The sequence below is a fragment of the Athene cunicularia genome (assembly GCF_003259725.1).
Source record: "Athene cunicularia isolate RWA chromosome 2 unlocalized genomic scaffold, athCun1 chr2_part1, whole genome shotgun sequence".
Taxonomy (NCBI): Eukaryota; Metazoa; Chordata; class Aves; order Strigiformes; family Strigidae; genus Athene; species Athene cunicularia.
In genome coordinates, this window is record NW_020799095.1 from 42,628,397 (window position 1) to 42,642,940 (window position 14,544).

Sequence of the window (14,544 nt, forward strand, 5' to 3'; positions counted from 1 at the left end):
GGGTATTGCTCTGGCGTTTGACTTCCTTTTTTTTCCTCTTTTCCCCTCCCAACAGGGAAGAAGATTCTTGAGCTTTTTGTTCAGCTGGAATGTTAACTTCATTAAAATGATACATGGAACTCTTAAAAACCAATTACAATTCTTTCCAAGGTATGCATTGCAGTTAGAGTTCTTAATGGTCGTTAAGAGGTTAGCTAAAATAGTGTTTTTCTCACACTTTAAAATACCTAGTATATTGGTAAAATATATCAGAATCTAGAGACCTTCAAATCTGCTCAATATAACTACTGTATTGCTTTAGTTGCTCTGCACATGCCTATGTGTACAATTATAGGTGTAGTAAAATCCTTCTTTAGTGTTAGCTAAAGCAAATGACTTTCATATAAACTGCTGTATTACTTGTGGTGTTTGTGTGAGAATTGCAGGTCCATTACTGGTTCTGTAAGGTGTTTTTATAATTTTCTATGAGCAACCTCTAATTTGCTAAGATTCTATATAGAGACATTCTAGTAAGAAATGACTTGCAGGGTCGTAGCCTGAGAACTAGACTGATGGATGAAAAAAATGTAGATTTTTTTTTTTTTCCCTTTGATTATTCAGTGCAGTATTACAGAAGTAATTCTTATTACGATCAGAGGCTTTCTAATGGTTTCAGTTAGAATAATATATACCTGTACATCTTTATAAAGAATTTAAGGCATTCATTGTGAAATAAATTATAAAATACATGTGCTGATGTTTTGATTTTTCCACCCTGAGAGATATTTTCTGTGTTTTTTAATAGTGCTTGGGTTCATTAATTAACAGTTAAACTTGTTTTTCCGTAATTATCCATACAGACTTTCAAGCTAATTTCTTCTTCTAAAAATAATGTTGATTCACAGAATTAAGAATGATATTATTACCTATCAAAAACATCACATTGTTACCTCTATGAATTGTGCATCAAAATGGTTAGGCTTCTTGATTGAAAGTGTTTCCCATGTCTTAATATAGATCCTTGATGGAGTATGTTTCAGAAGTTTACTTCAGGGCCTGGAAGAAGGTGTCAGGGGAATTCCTAGAGGTAATACTATGCTTGAAATTTCATTTGGATAGTTTCAAATTTTAAGGTGGAGAAGATACATGACTTTTCAACCTCAGAAAAGTTCCTAAGCAAGCCTTAAGGAATTATTTCCCAAAGGAAAATGTTGCCAAGGAATAAGAGCATGTCATACTTTGAATGTTTGCCCACTGTGATCAACTATTCATATACACAGTGTTTTTCCTAAGTGCACTAGTTATCTAGGTTATTGAAGCTTTTATTCAGCATGTGCAAGTCTATTTGATAGCTTATCTAGTTTTTGTGGATTTCCATGGCGATGATCAAAATCATAATTATAACATCACAACAATACTATAGCCAAATTTCGGATAGCAAATAATTCTTATTTACCATGTGGAGGTGCTTTTGAATTCCAAACTTGGTTCTGAGAATCAGATTATTTGTATGTTCTGAAATTTTGAAAATCAATTTAAGCAGAAAGAGGCCTCAAGCCTGGAAAAATCTGGGCCAAGCCAAGTACAGAAAACCCTACAGTATTTATTATTGTTTTACTATGTGGAGAGTAGCATGTATGTGTTTTTACTATAGATACTTGAACATAACTGCATTCAGGATTTCATGCATCATGGCATTCATCTCCCCAGAAGTTCTTCTGTTCATTCTAAAGTTAGAGAGGTAAGTTCCTGTAAATTGTGACATGAACTAGTATCATCAAAATCAAATCGGTTACTATAAAGTGGAAAATTCCATTTAATTTTAAAATACTATACTAGGTCTGGCTGGTATGGAATTACTTTTCTTCGTAGCAGCCTGTATGGTGCCATGTTTTGGATTTGTTAACTGAAACAGTGTTGATAACACCAATATTTTTACTGTTGCTGAGAAGGACTTGCATGGTGTCAAGGCTTTCTCTTCCCAGTCTGGGAATGAGCAAGTCTGGGGATGAGGAAGAAGTTGGTAGGGTTACAGCTGAGTCAGCTGACCCAAACTAACCAAAGGAATATTATATGCCATATAACAGCATGCTGAGCAATAAAAAAATGAGGGAAAGTGGATCTTGGGGAGGTAGCCATTGCTTGGACACTGTCGGTATTGGTTTACTTGTGGTAGAGGTGGTGGGTGAGTTGAGAGGAGTGGGTCTCAGAATAAATTTGAATGATGCGTTCTTTTTCAGTATGCAAGAATTTGATTTAAAATAGTTCTTTAGAATCCAGAAGTTCCTGTAGCAAATAGGACAATAATCAACCACAGTCATTCACTTGAGTTATTGAGTGGGAAGGGAGGGTAGAGCAACATGTACAACTTTCCCTTCTGAATTCAGATTTCTGATTATAAAACCTATGTCCATTCTGCAGATATCTGATACTCACTGTTCGAATGAAATCTGTTACAAAACAGTACTGATTTGACATTAATCCTGGGTTAGAGCCATGGTTCTCATGTAGAAGTAAGAGCTACATAGTTTCTTATACCATGTCTTTCTTCAGTATAATTCAAAACTGTAGAAAAGGGATTCTTCTGCTATAGCATTGTTTCTGTAGATGTTATTCACAGGCTTCTCTGTCTCGCTGTAACTGTGAATACCTGAAGTACTGACCACTAGAGGGTCAACTTCTTGTTAAACTGATCAGTGTTTTGGGTGGAGGAACTATTTCATATCAAGTTCCATGATGTCCTTTTTCATACTCTGCTCTGGTCTTTATTTTCCAACTTTTTGTCTGCATAATTCAGATACAAAAATAAAAGGTTCTTTAGCTGACTAAGCACAGTCCTGAGTCAGTGCTTGTGAAAACTGAAAGAGAGTAGATTTAGATTAGATCTCAGGAAGAAGTTCTTTACTGTGAGGGTGGAGAGACGCTGGCACAGGCTGGCCAGAGAAGCTGTGGCTGCCCCTCCCTGGCAGTGTTCAGGACCAGGTTGGACGGGGCTTTGAGCAACCTGGGCTAGTGGAAGGTGTCCTTGCCCATGGCAGGGGGGCTAGGACTAGATGATCTTTAAGTTCCCCCCCCAACCCAAACCAATTTATGATTGTGATAATTGCTTTTCATCAACACATACAAAATGTATTAAGTTTTTAGATTTGTATTTGGATAACTCCAGTTACCGAACTATGTGCCTTTGTTCTTCACAGAGAAATGGCTTATTTATCTGTAGTTGATAATTAAATGATTTCAAAGTGTTTCTACCAGTTACTTTAAAAAGAGTTCTTTACTGTAAAAAAACATGTGTGGTTGCTGTGAAACTGACTCTCTAGCCATGATTTTATTTTTCAGTTTTAGACCCTTACATAGATTTATTAAATCTATAAAGTTATTAAATGTGGTATTTATTAGATCTGTCTTTTTTCATTATTTTTGAGACTTATTAATAAAATATAGGGTCAATTAATATGTCTAGTTTTATAATTTTCCATAGTATGGGAAATTCTTTGGTCTTAAATAAATGATGAAATGAGACATCTCCTGTCCACTTTTTGAATGTAGGAAGTATTGTTAAAAACGTTTTTCATTATTGGTTTGTTTGTTATTCTCAGATGCTGTGTTATTTTCATAAACAAAGTAAAGTTCGTCAAGGAGTTGAAGAAATGCTTTATAGATTGTATCAACCTCTCCTTTGGAGAGCACTGAAGGTAATGATCCTTTTCAGAAAACAGGACTGTCTTTCTCCAACTACTAAACTTTGGGTTCCTCCCACATGTTCTGTTTTTAATAACTGCTTTTGAAATAAATGGCTGTGGAAAAAAAATCAGTGTATTTAGCATCTCATGTGTACTAGACTAACTTTGCAAGTTGTAATTAGGCATAGTTTTCACAACAATATTCTAATTTGTTAATATAATTTACTTCTGTAGTTAGTTCTGTTTACAGGTACGCAGCGCGCTTTCCAGGATTGCAGTAGACAGTAGGACTAACACTAGGTTTGGTATTCGCATCATCTTATCAATTTGGGAATTTTTGTATAATCTTGTATTCTGTTTTCCAATATCTTTATGGAATGCTCAGTGCTTTATTTATCAAAGCCAGAAATGTTCAGAGGATGATTTAGTCTCAGCTTCTGATTAATTACAAGCCTTAGAATACAGCTCAATTAATTTATTAGAGTATTCTTTTAGAAAATCTTTTATTCTAGTTTGAGTGTATGTACAGATTTTCATGCTATGGATGTGCTTTTATCCAAGCATTCAGGATGAAATTTCTGGCCTCTAGTACTTTTAAGGTGAGTTCCTGTGGATTGCATGCATAGACTAAAGTTTACTTCAGTTTACCTTCTCAGTTGCGCTCTGTGATTAAGATGAGCCAGTCTACCTTCTTTGTGGACAGCTTTTATTTTATCTGAGGCTATGAAATTCCTTCAGTGAGAGCATATACGTACTGTTTGTTACAGCCAACTTAGGTGCTCTTTAACATATACCGAAGTTTCATTTACTGATTGGTCAACATAGCATCTTCTCTAGCCATAAGAGAAGTATTTAAAAACTCTTTGAAAAACAACGTTGAAAAACAACGTTTAAAATGGATTTTATGAGTTAGAGTAAGGAGTTAAGAGCTGTTTGGTTTCAACAGAACCCTGTGGTAGAAGTGAGAGGGACAGATACGTCGCTAGAGTAGTATCTTGTTTGGTCTTACGTTAGGGGTGGATCCCATCCCTTTAGAAGTAATATAAACAACGATCCTTCTGGATGAAACATGTTCTCAGTGCAAAAGAATAACGCTGCAAAGTATGGCTTTCTTTAATTTCTAAATTTCTGTCTCTAAAAAGAATAGGGGTTTTAACTGATTTTGATAGCGATAGCAATAGCAAAATTTCCAACTAGTCTCGGAAACTCAGAAATTTCAGAGTGGTTAGTAAAACATGGTATTCCATTCTTAAGACAGTTGCTATCTGTAAATGGAGGCTAGTAGTTAAATTTCCAAAGTCAAGGACTCAACTCAAATATAAGATTAGAGTACTCCGGAGGAACATTCTGTTAAACCATGTTAAATCTGCATAGTTTTGTTTGGAGAAATGCAACAGAAAGGTTTGGTTTGGGGAAGAAAGGTTAATTACTGATTTTCAGCAAGACAGTGGGAGAAGTTCCTGATTCCAGAAGTGGTTCAAATTTTTAGCAGCTCCTATTCATAATTTTCACATCACTAATGGTTCCATTGCTAGAACAAATCTGAATTTTAGGAATTTTTGGGGTGTGGTTTTTTTTTTGGTTAGTTGGTTGAGGGTGTTTTTGTTGTGGGTTTTTTCTTTTGTTTGTTTGTTTTGGTTTTATCTTGACAGCTTCTACATATATAGTTAAGCACTTAAGCTTAGATGTTAACAGGCATATCAAGTAGGTCATGGAGAATTTGTTTTAACACAGCAAAATAGTCCAACTTGTGAACATAGATGTCAGAATGTTGATTGTAAAAAAAACTGAATGCAGCAATCATGTGAATCATGTATGATTCAGTGCAAGGAAATATTCTGAATTTTGAATGACTCTACTATATTTATGATAGGTGAAAAAAAATGTGAGTGAATGTCAAAATTTGGTAATTTATTTTTCAATAGGCCACTGTCTTGCTGTGTGACTTATGTAGTTAATTTTTATTTTCTGTATAGTACTGATGCAGTATTTAGCATTTTTAAGATAACCGTTGCTGTGATTTAGAATCACCAGTAGTTTAAGACACAGAAGAAGGGAAGCTTATAATTGTCCTTACTGGTATGGACTCAGCTTCAAAGCTTGAAATGTCAGCTTAATTTTAGCTAACCATTTTAATGCTCCTATTTTACTCAGTGTACAAATCCCTAATTTAATACAGTGAAGAATAAATCTTGTTCTAGAACACTGGTTGCAAAACAGAATGGGGACTCATAGAAAGCCCACTTTACCCCTGCTCCTTGCAGAAAGGAAAGATACTTCAGTGGTAAGAATACAAAGGATTCCAGAACTATGTTGAAACTACTTGATTTCATCTCTGAAATCTTTAAACTGAGAATGCATATTTGTAATCCATAGGGGTTTTTTTTTGTTTTTTTTTTTTTTTCAAATACTTAGATCACGAAGTTCCCTTTGTGGCTTTTACCAACATGTATTTTATAAGCCTTTATGCAACTAAGTTTTTATAATATAAGTCCTTATGTAACTTCATCTTATTTCATGTCTTTATTATGAAAAGTAAGTCTCATGCAAACATAGCAGAAAGAGTTGTGCTATGATTGGTTATTAGTATAAGAAGCTATATAAATATAAAAATACAGATATTTATTGTGAGATAAGAAATAGCTTCATCACTATCAAGTTCAAAAAGTCAAGAACCATTCCTCTAATTCAAGCTGTTGAAGGAAGTGGTTCATTTAAAGTTGTGTGTTTGGTTGTTTGTTTTTTTCTTTTTTAATGTCCTGCACTTCTAAAGTAAATTTTAGTTGGGGGAAAAACAGTGTTTATAATAATTGGAAGTGAATTTCAGGACATGTACAACCAGAAGAAACTTAAAAGAAAGCTCTGAAAATTAAGTGAACAAAATTAAAATATTGTTTAAAAGGTTCTGAAAGTTCCTCAGAATAGTACATAAAGGAAAAGAAACATTAATAATTTAAATAACTACAGACTCCTCTTGTGTGGAAACCTCAATGTGGAATAAAATAGGATAAGAATTTCAAGTCCTAGTTTCTACCTCTGTGAAGACATTTACTCTATTATGAGCTTGAATAGGTAAGCACATTTGGGATAAATTCCAATTAAAGGCAGGAATTTAAACTGTGAGGACTCAGTTCAGAATTTAAGTGAACTTGATATTCAGTGTAATGCACTTAGAAAGTTTATGAAAATTAGCTTTCTGGAATGGACATGGTAGACGAGGTCTAGGTTACTGCACAAAACCATACTTGATTTTCACTTGAAATATTAGTGCAGAAGAGCTATTTCACTGTGAAGTCACATATTAGCTTAGTATGCGTTAATTCTTCAATATAGACAAGCTCAAAATTAAAGGAGTTTCTACAGCTTTATAGGATTGAATTAAGAGTTACAATCTTTTTGCTTTTAGACTGTTTGTCTTATATATGATAAAGTAAAACACAAGTCTAACTAAATAATATATATGGGCTTTATTTGCCTTCATAGTATTAAATTTAGAATTGCTATGAATTTTGTTGGCCTGAAGAATTTGAAATTATTTGGCTCTATCTAGAGATGTGATCTACGATATGAAGATTGGTTTAGAAGGGAAAAAAATAATTATAAATGATGTTCATTTCTTTTGTGGTGTTCTGGTTTTATTTGCATTTAGTTTATTTAGTTCTAAATATTACATGGTTATCCTTGTTTTTCTTTTTCCTGCCTTTGATCTGAATGTCTCTTATGACAAGGGAAGAAAATAAAATTGGATAGAATAGTCAGAATTTTCCCTGAACTGTCTCTTATCTTGCTGTTAAAATTAAGCCTACCTTGATTGTTTTATTACACAGCATATATATATATATATATATATATATATATATATATATATATATATATATATACACACACACACACCCCCATTTGTTTGTTTTAAATGGGACCCAAAATCTAAACAAAATTCTTCCTTCCTCCTTCTTTCTAAGAGAAGTCAGCACAGGCTTTTATCATTGCACTGCTGTCTTCGATAAATAAAATGTAGTCTGATGGTTAGATTTCAGGTTTCTTCCTGAGATGCCTTGAATTTCATCTTTTCTTCATTTCATTGCCTACTCTCTTTATCTGTCTTTTAAGAGTCCACAGGGCCAATTATTTTTCACTGAGTGTGTAAATATACTTTTTTTCTTCCATTTGTCTTAACATTTGCGACTCTACAACCAGCAAAACTTTATAGCATAACACACTGAAAACTTATTACAAATGGTAAAATGTTTGAGTTATGAGGCTTGCCATAGATTTTTTTGATGAGCTGCCTGGAGCTCAGAACATGGTTCTGTTACTTCTGTGCATAGATGCAGAACTGAGTATGTTTCTGTTGGATAAGTTACTCTCCAGGCTTGCTGGTACTTAGTTTCTAAATACTGTTTTCTTGAAGAAATAAGCTTGATCTTTCCAATTAAATCACCCATCTCTTGACAAGAGGTTTAAGGTGATCAAGAGAAATCCCAACTGCTTTTAATATATTCAACATTATAGAAAGCAGGGTCACTGAAGTTTATATGCTTTGAAAGCTCTTTGTAGTTATAACTCTGGTTTTACTGAATGGGCAGAAGTGTAAGCTAAAAAAAACAAAAGAAATCATATGTTACTGTAAGTTCTATGCATTTAAAAATTAATCTCTTCCATCTACTTAATTAAAAACACTAACTAGCTAGAAGTGATTGGAGAGCAGTGTTTGACAGGGTATGCCTTTTGATATTAACATAACATATTGAATAAATACTTTTTCCTTCATTGTAACAGGCCAGAAACTCAGAAGTTCGATCAAATGCAGCATTTTTATTTGTTGATGCTTTTCCTGTTCGTAATCCCAGTTTTAACACTGAAGAGATGGACAATGAAATTCAGAAACAGTTTGAAGAACTTTTTGTAAGTTTCAGTGAAACTAAAATGTTAATGAAACTTATGTCAAAGCTAACTCAGAAACAAGCTGTTGATGCAATTAAAATTTGTGGAATTTCTGGGTAGTATTCATAGGGAAATACAGGCCTGTGATGCTGAAAATGCAAAAATAAACTAATATTTTAAATTGCTGTAGTATGTTGACAACAGATAACATGCACCATTTTCAACTCTGAAAAGGAAGTATTTGGAGTTGTTATTCATTAATGAATGAAAGATGGTTTTGAAATACTAGATGTGTGAGTAATGGATCTTGATCCTTACTTAACCTAGGGTTGGTGAAGAGCACCTTACATTTAATATGCAAGCTTTCTGTGGAAGTTTAGTACTGCATTCCTAAATACTTCTGAAATGAAGTATAATGGAGATAAGAACCCAAAAAACTCTTTACCAGTCTAGATGAGTGAGAATGGGCAGGTGGATGAAAATAGTATTTTCATTAAGAAAATGTTTGAGAAATTGTACGTATGGCCTTTAAAAATGTAAACATTAGATAATTGAATTTCAAAGTCTTTATATTGTTGCATAGGAACAGTGGCCAGTGTAAATAGAGGTATGTAAATAGAAGTCTAAATATTCTTAATTATTCTTAATTAAGTCACAGATGCAAGACTTAATGTGAGCTATTTTTAATAAAAAAAATAATCAAAAGTTCAATTAAAGAAAAGGCCAGTATTTGTCTTAATTTTGCTTCTGATTTAAATTTCCTAGTTTGCCTTGTAATAAAATGCCTTGAGGGAATATGATGACAGTTCTTTCATAGTATGACAATTAGCGTAATGGTTAAAAGGTAATGGAATGTTATTCGTTTATGATAGGTTAATGTCAAACAACACAATATTGCATATACTCATGTTATTATTCTTCTGTTGGCTTTAGAGTCTCTTAGACGATCCTCATCCAGTTGTCCGCTCTACAGGGATACTCGGAGTTACTCAGATAACATCCAAATACTGGGATATGATTCCTCCAACAGTTCTTGCTGATCTTTTACAAAAATTAACTGGAGAGCTGGCATGTGATGTAACATCTGCTGATGTTCGATGCTCTGTTTTTAAAGTAAATCTTTTTTTCTGAATTTAAAATCATGATTGTATTTTCATATTTTATTTGATGCACAGGTTTCTAGTATAGGCCACTTTAAGTCAGGGAAATTACTCTGCAAAGTGACTTGGGCAATAAAGTTCCTAATGCATGCAAGTTTTGCACACATTTTGTAAAAGCCACACATTTGGAATGACCAAATGCCTTTTAAAATAGTGACTGTTTGGCTTTGTGATTCTCAACCATTTTGCATTTCTAGTCTTAAATATATGGTTTGGACCTGATAATTTAGTTATTTTAGCTATTAGAAATTATGCTTAGACTTGAAAATGTACACAGACAGGTTTCAGTATGTTTCTGTGTCACTGGTTTTAAACTATCCCAAGACATGCACAATTACATTATGATTTTGTAACCTCACTTTGTGTTTCTGAGGTCTGGGTGAATGAAATTACATACGGATTCTCTGGGAATGCCAGCCTCCCGTGTGTTGTTCAGTGTGTTAGGATTAGTTTATCTACATCTTTCTGGCATCTGGTAAATAACTAATAGCTTGTACAGAAAAATGAACTCCCTAAGCAGTATTTTCACTTAAAGATTTTGTGTATGGGATAATTCAGCCTTAAACTGGAGCTATTGTAATGTTAATCCTCACTTGCTCCACACACTGCAGCTGCTTGGGGGTCTATACTGGATAAGCAGAAAGTGCTGGCTTAAAAATGTGTCAAAAAAGACGTCTGTTTAATCTGAAATCAGCAGAGTTTTAGGGGGCTGGTATTGTATCACAAAAAGTACTTGATGCCGTGCCCTCAGGTAGAAGGCAAGACCTCGGTGTAGATCTGAAGCTACTTAGCTGAAATGAACTCCCTGAACACAGTTCACTGGAAATTTGAAATAACCATAGCAATTTTTAATAAAGAATATTACAAGAAAAGTATGCATGTACAGTATCCCTACTCAATTTAACTTTAGAAATGTCATGGTCCAGTTCAAGAATTTTTAGTTATGTCTTTGCTCAAATCTTTAAATTATTTTTTTAGGGTGCTTGGTTTTTTTTCTTGCAGTGCCTACCAATAATTTTGGACAACAAACTAAGTCATCCGTTACTGGAACAGCTCCTGCCAGCAGTGAAACACAGTCTTCATGACAATTCAGAGAAAGTGCGAGTGGCTTTTGTTGATATGCTGCTGAAAATTAAGGCTAGCAAGGCTGCTAAGGTAGGATAAGTGACACTTTGTAAGTAGCAAGGAGATAAAATCAAGACATCTATTTTTTTAAAAAAAAGTACCTTTTGAGACTGGATTTCTAACAGGAAAAAAAAATGCATGCTTAATGTAGTAATACTCTTAATTTCAGGTTTTCCCTTCATATATTTAAGCATATAACTGAGTTTATTTCTAAGACCTGTGGATTCTATTGCTGTTAGTCACTTCTGTTTATTTTAAAGGTTTTGATCCCAATATGGGTAGTAGTATAAAAATATTCCAGTGATTTTTATGAATTCTGCAGAAATTTTGGTGTCCATGAAAAATCTTTTAAAATAAACAAAGAAATTGTGGCTAGTCCTGGTGAGCTTTCAACATTTCCATATAGCTGTTCTTCACAGAAAAATTAACCATAGACGTTAGTACTGGGGCTGGATATTACTACAGCAGAGGCTTTCTAGTCATGCTGGAAAGTTTACTCTTTAGTTGAGCCAAGTACACTCTTCTCCTCTCCCCCATCTTTTTGACGAGCTTGGGATGATTAGTAGGTCCAGTAGTCTTTCAGTGCTTCTCTGCTTTTTTGTCTGGTTGCTGCTGGTGTCGCAAGCGCTCGGCAGACCTTTCCTCAGCATGTTTCTGTCTTCTCTGCCCTCTCGTGGCCATGCCAGGGCAGAGCAGCAAGGTACGGCTACCCTTCCAGCTGGCTAGCTCAAGTCAGGAATCTCTTACCTTCTAAATGCTTAACGGCCTTATCGAATTGCTTTTTTACTTACCGAGTTTTATAATTTCTAATTGCCTTTTGTGGGCATGTCCTTCGGGATTTTGACATCTTTTTGTATGATTTTGCATTTATGTCCTGCTGTGGACTCTTATTTAGGGCAATACTGTCCAGTCTTAGGCATTATAGCATCTTTGAGCTCTTTCTCCACTCTCTGCTGTTAATAGTTTCCGAATTTCAATTTTATATTACTCATGATTTTGTCTCTTGCTAAGCCTAATTATCAGGACATGCTTATCTTGTGCTAGGCACAGGGACTGTATGAAGTCAGAGGTTGTCTCTTGTTCAGGAGAGGATTAAATAAATACTTGGTTTGTCAGGTTTTTAAGGCTTCAGTGCTCAAGGAACATAACTATCCCTAACACAAGAATTATCTACTTGCCAAATATGTGCATTCCAGCTTTGATGACAGGACCTCAAAGACACATATGTTGAGATTAGACCACTTCAGTACCTTCCAAATTCCTGAATGTGCTCAGAAGAGAAGATAAATGGGAGGTCATATTAGAATTGAGAGCTTTCAGCTTCTTGTACATAGGTTCAGGATAAGGATTGTAATAAATGCAACAGCATGTTTGATAGTTCCATAATACGTATCTCAATGCACTGATTAGGCAAGTCTACAGAAAATGTGACATGAAGACAAACACTGCAAGTACAAGGTATTATCACTCAGGCTGTCAGCATGAAAAGTTTCCAGCAGGATCCTGTGACATTAACCGATTTCCTGAGATTAACAATGTACAGCTGTACCTTTCCTTAGACAGTTGGTTCTGACTGTTAAGATTATTGGAGATAACTGGAGGGGGCAATTTTGAGTTAAAAAGATAGCTTCAATATCTAAAAGATAGCTTTATTTTCTGAAGTTTCTGGTTCAGCAGGTTCTAAAGCCATGTAAATCTGAGATAGAACAGCAGAAGTATCACTGTGACACTGGACCTCACACTGATGGTGCCTGTGTTTTAGGAGATGTATCACTTGGTTCATAGAATCAGCAGAAACAACAGATCACAGAACTGTTGTTGAAAGCGTTGGACTCTGAAATCTTAATCATGATTTCAGTCATATTCTTGTATTCTTATTATTTTAAAAATACTCCAAAAGCATATTCCCCTGATAATTTGATTTCATGTCATTTTTATAATCTTATGTATTTTTTAATATTAATTTCTACATCATTCTGTAACCTCACAGGCACTCAGCACTTCTCGTGCTGAGTTTTAACTCCTCATAAGATTTGATATACAAGTACGATTTAAAGAACTGGTACCTACAGTCATGATTTGATCCATTAATATCAGTTATCTGTATAGTAAAATATAACAAAGCTTTTTTTAACTTGTATTAATATAAAAAATGCTTTAGTTTTTTTTAATGTTGCTACTTTGTGTACAGTCTTTTAAAAACCAAGTATTCATGCTGCTGTTAAATGTATAAAAAATTCTTGTTTGAAAGTTATTTGTCATTCAGTATGAAAGTTCAAGAAAATAATCTTTTTGGCTTCCCGGAATTATTCTGAATTTGCTGCCATTAAAGACAGAGGAGTATGATAATTCTCAACTTCAGGATTTTTTTTAAGGTATAAATTTGTTCTTTAGGCATAATGGATATCTTCCATCCATTCTGTCCTTTATTTTTATGTGGTAAAAGATTCAGATCTTTTAAAGGAAAGATCGGGTTTACTAAAAAGAAAAAAAATTCCTAGTAGGTGTTAGGTATTTTGGCAGTAATTTCCTTTTTTTAAAAAAATGTTATAAATTCTGGGGTTACTGTAATGCTTACTTGAAGGACCTTCTTTTTATGACAATTCTAGCAGGGATGCCCATAGTTTGAAATCACAGGGTAATTAGCTGCCTCAAATATTTTCTGCCTAGGAATAAAATAATATTTTTCAATGCCAAGAAACCCTTTTTCTTTTTTTGAATGTGGGCTTTTTTTTTTTTATCTGAAAGTGTACAGCATAACTAATTCAAGATCTCACAAAAATTACAAATGTGTAGTATTACTGCTGGTATAACAAGCTGTTTCTTCTTTCTGAATTTAACAGCCTTTGATTACTGTGTTGCAAATAAGCTAGAGCTCTGCTGATGACAGGATGCATTTCTGTTTTGGGATGGTTCTGGAAAGGGTCTTGTTCTATACAGGTTTTTAGGGCATATACTGTACATGTAGATAGTTTGGTCCTACTTTTGTGCTATGACAAGAATATGAAACATGGCATATAATGCCAACTAATTATATTTTGTAGTGCTATCCTTGTAGAATAAACAATTCTTCCCTGGAATTGCCCTAATTGCATTAGCATTGCAGGTATATTGAGCTAGAATTGCATGAACCAGAATTTTACCAGTCCATAAGAGATACCATGAGATTTAGAGGTACATCAGAACAGTAATATGTGACCTCAAGTAAATGCTCAGATTTTGGTAAAAATTAAAAAAGCTCCTGCTTTTCTAGTAAATGCTATTTATATCTGTTGATACTTTTGACGTGGACAACATCTAATAAAGGTGATTGGGTTTTCCTCCTTTTTTAACTACTTTAATATCTTTTTCTCATTTTAAAAAGTTCTGGAAAATCTGTCCCATGGAGCATCTTCTGACTCGCCTGGAAGTTGATTCACGGCCTGTGTCACGACGCATAGTGAATCTCTTATTCAACTCTTTCTTTCCCATTAACCAAACTGAGGATGTGTGGTGTGAGCGCTGTGTTACTCTAATCCAGATGAATTCAGCAGCAGCTAGAAAGTTCTATCAATATGCTTATGAATATACTGCCCCCACCAATATAGGTAAAGTACAAAACCTCATGAATCTTTAGAAATAACCAGTATCGCACCATATAATACCTTTTTAAATTTTTTCTCTAACAGTGGTTGCTATATCTCTTGGTTTTAATATAGTATTAGTTTGTAGTT

At 34.2% G+C, this 14,544-nt stretch overlaps 1 protein-coding gene across 1 annotated transcript in view; it reads left to right on the forward strand.

Moving 5' to 3' along the window:
* Positions 1-14,544, forward strand: part of NCAPG2 (non-SMC condensin II complex subunit G2) — a 51,163-nt gene that overhangs the window by 13,923 nt on the left and 22,696 nt on the right. The window contains exons 7-14 of the mRNA XM_026842581.1: positions 56-150; positions 997-1,066; positions 1,634-1,720; positions 3,579-3,674; positions 8,442-8,567; positions 9,480-9,659; positions 10,709-10,861; positions 14,196-14,418. Coding sequence (XP_026698382.1) covers positions 56-150; positions 997-1,066; positions 1,634-1,720; positions 3,579-3,674; positions 8,442-8,567; positions 9,480-9,659; positions 10,709-10,861; positions 14,196-14,418 — 1,030 coding nt within the window. The remainder of the gene's footprint in view (positions 1-55; positions 151-996; positions 1,067-1,633; positions 1,721-3,578; positions 3,675-8,441; positions 8,568-9,479; positions 9,660-10,708; positions 10,862-14,195; positions 14,419-14,544) is intronic.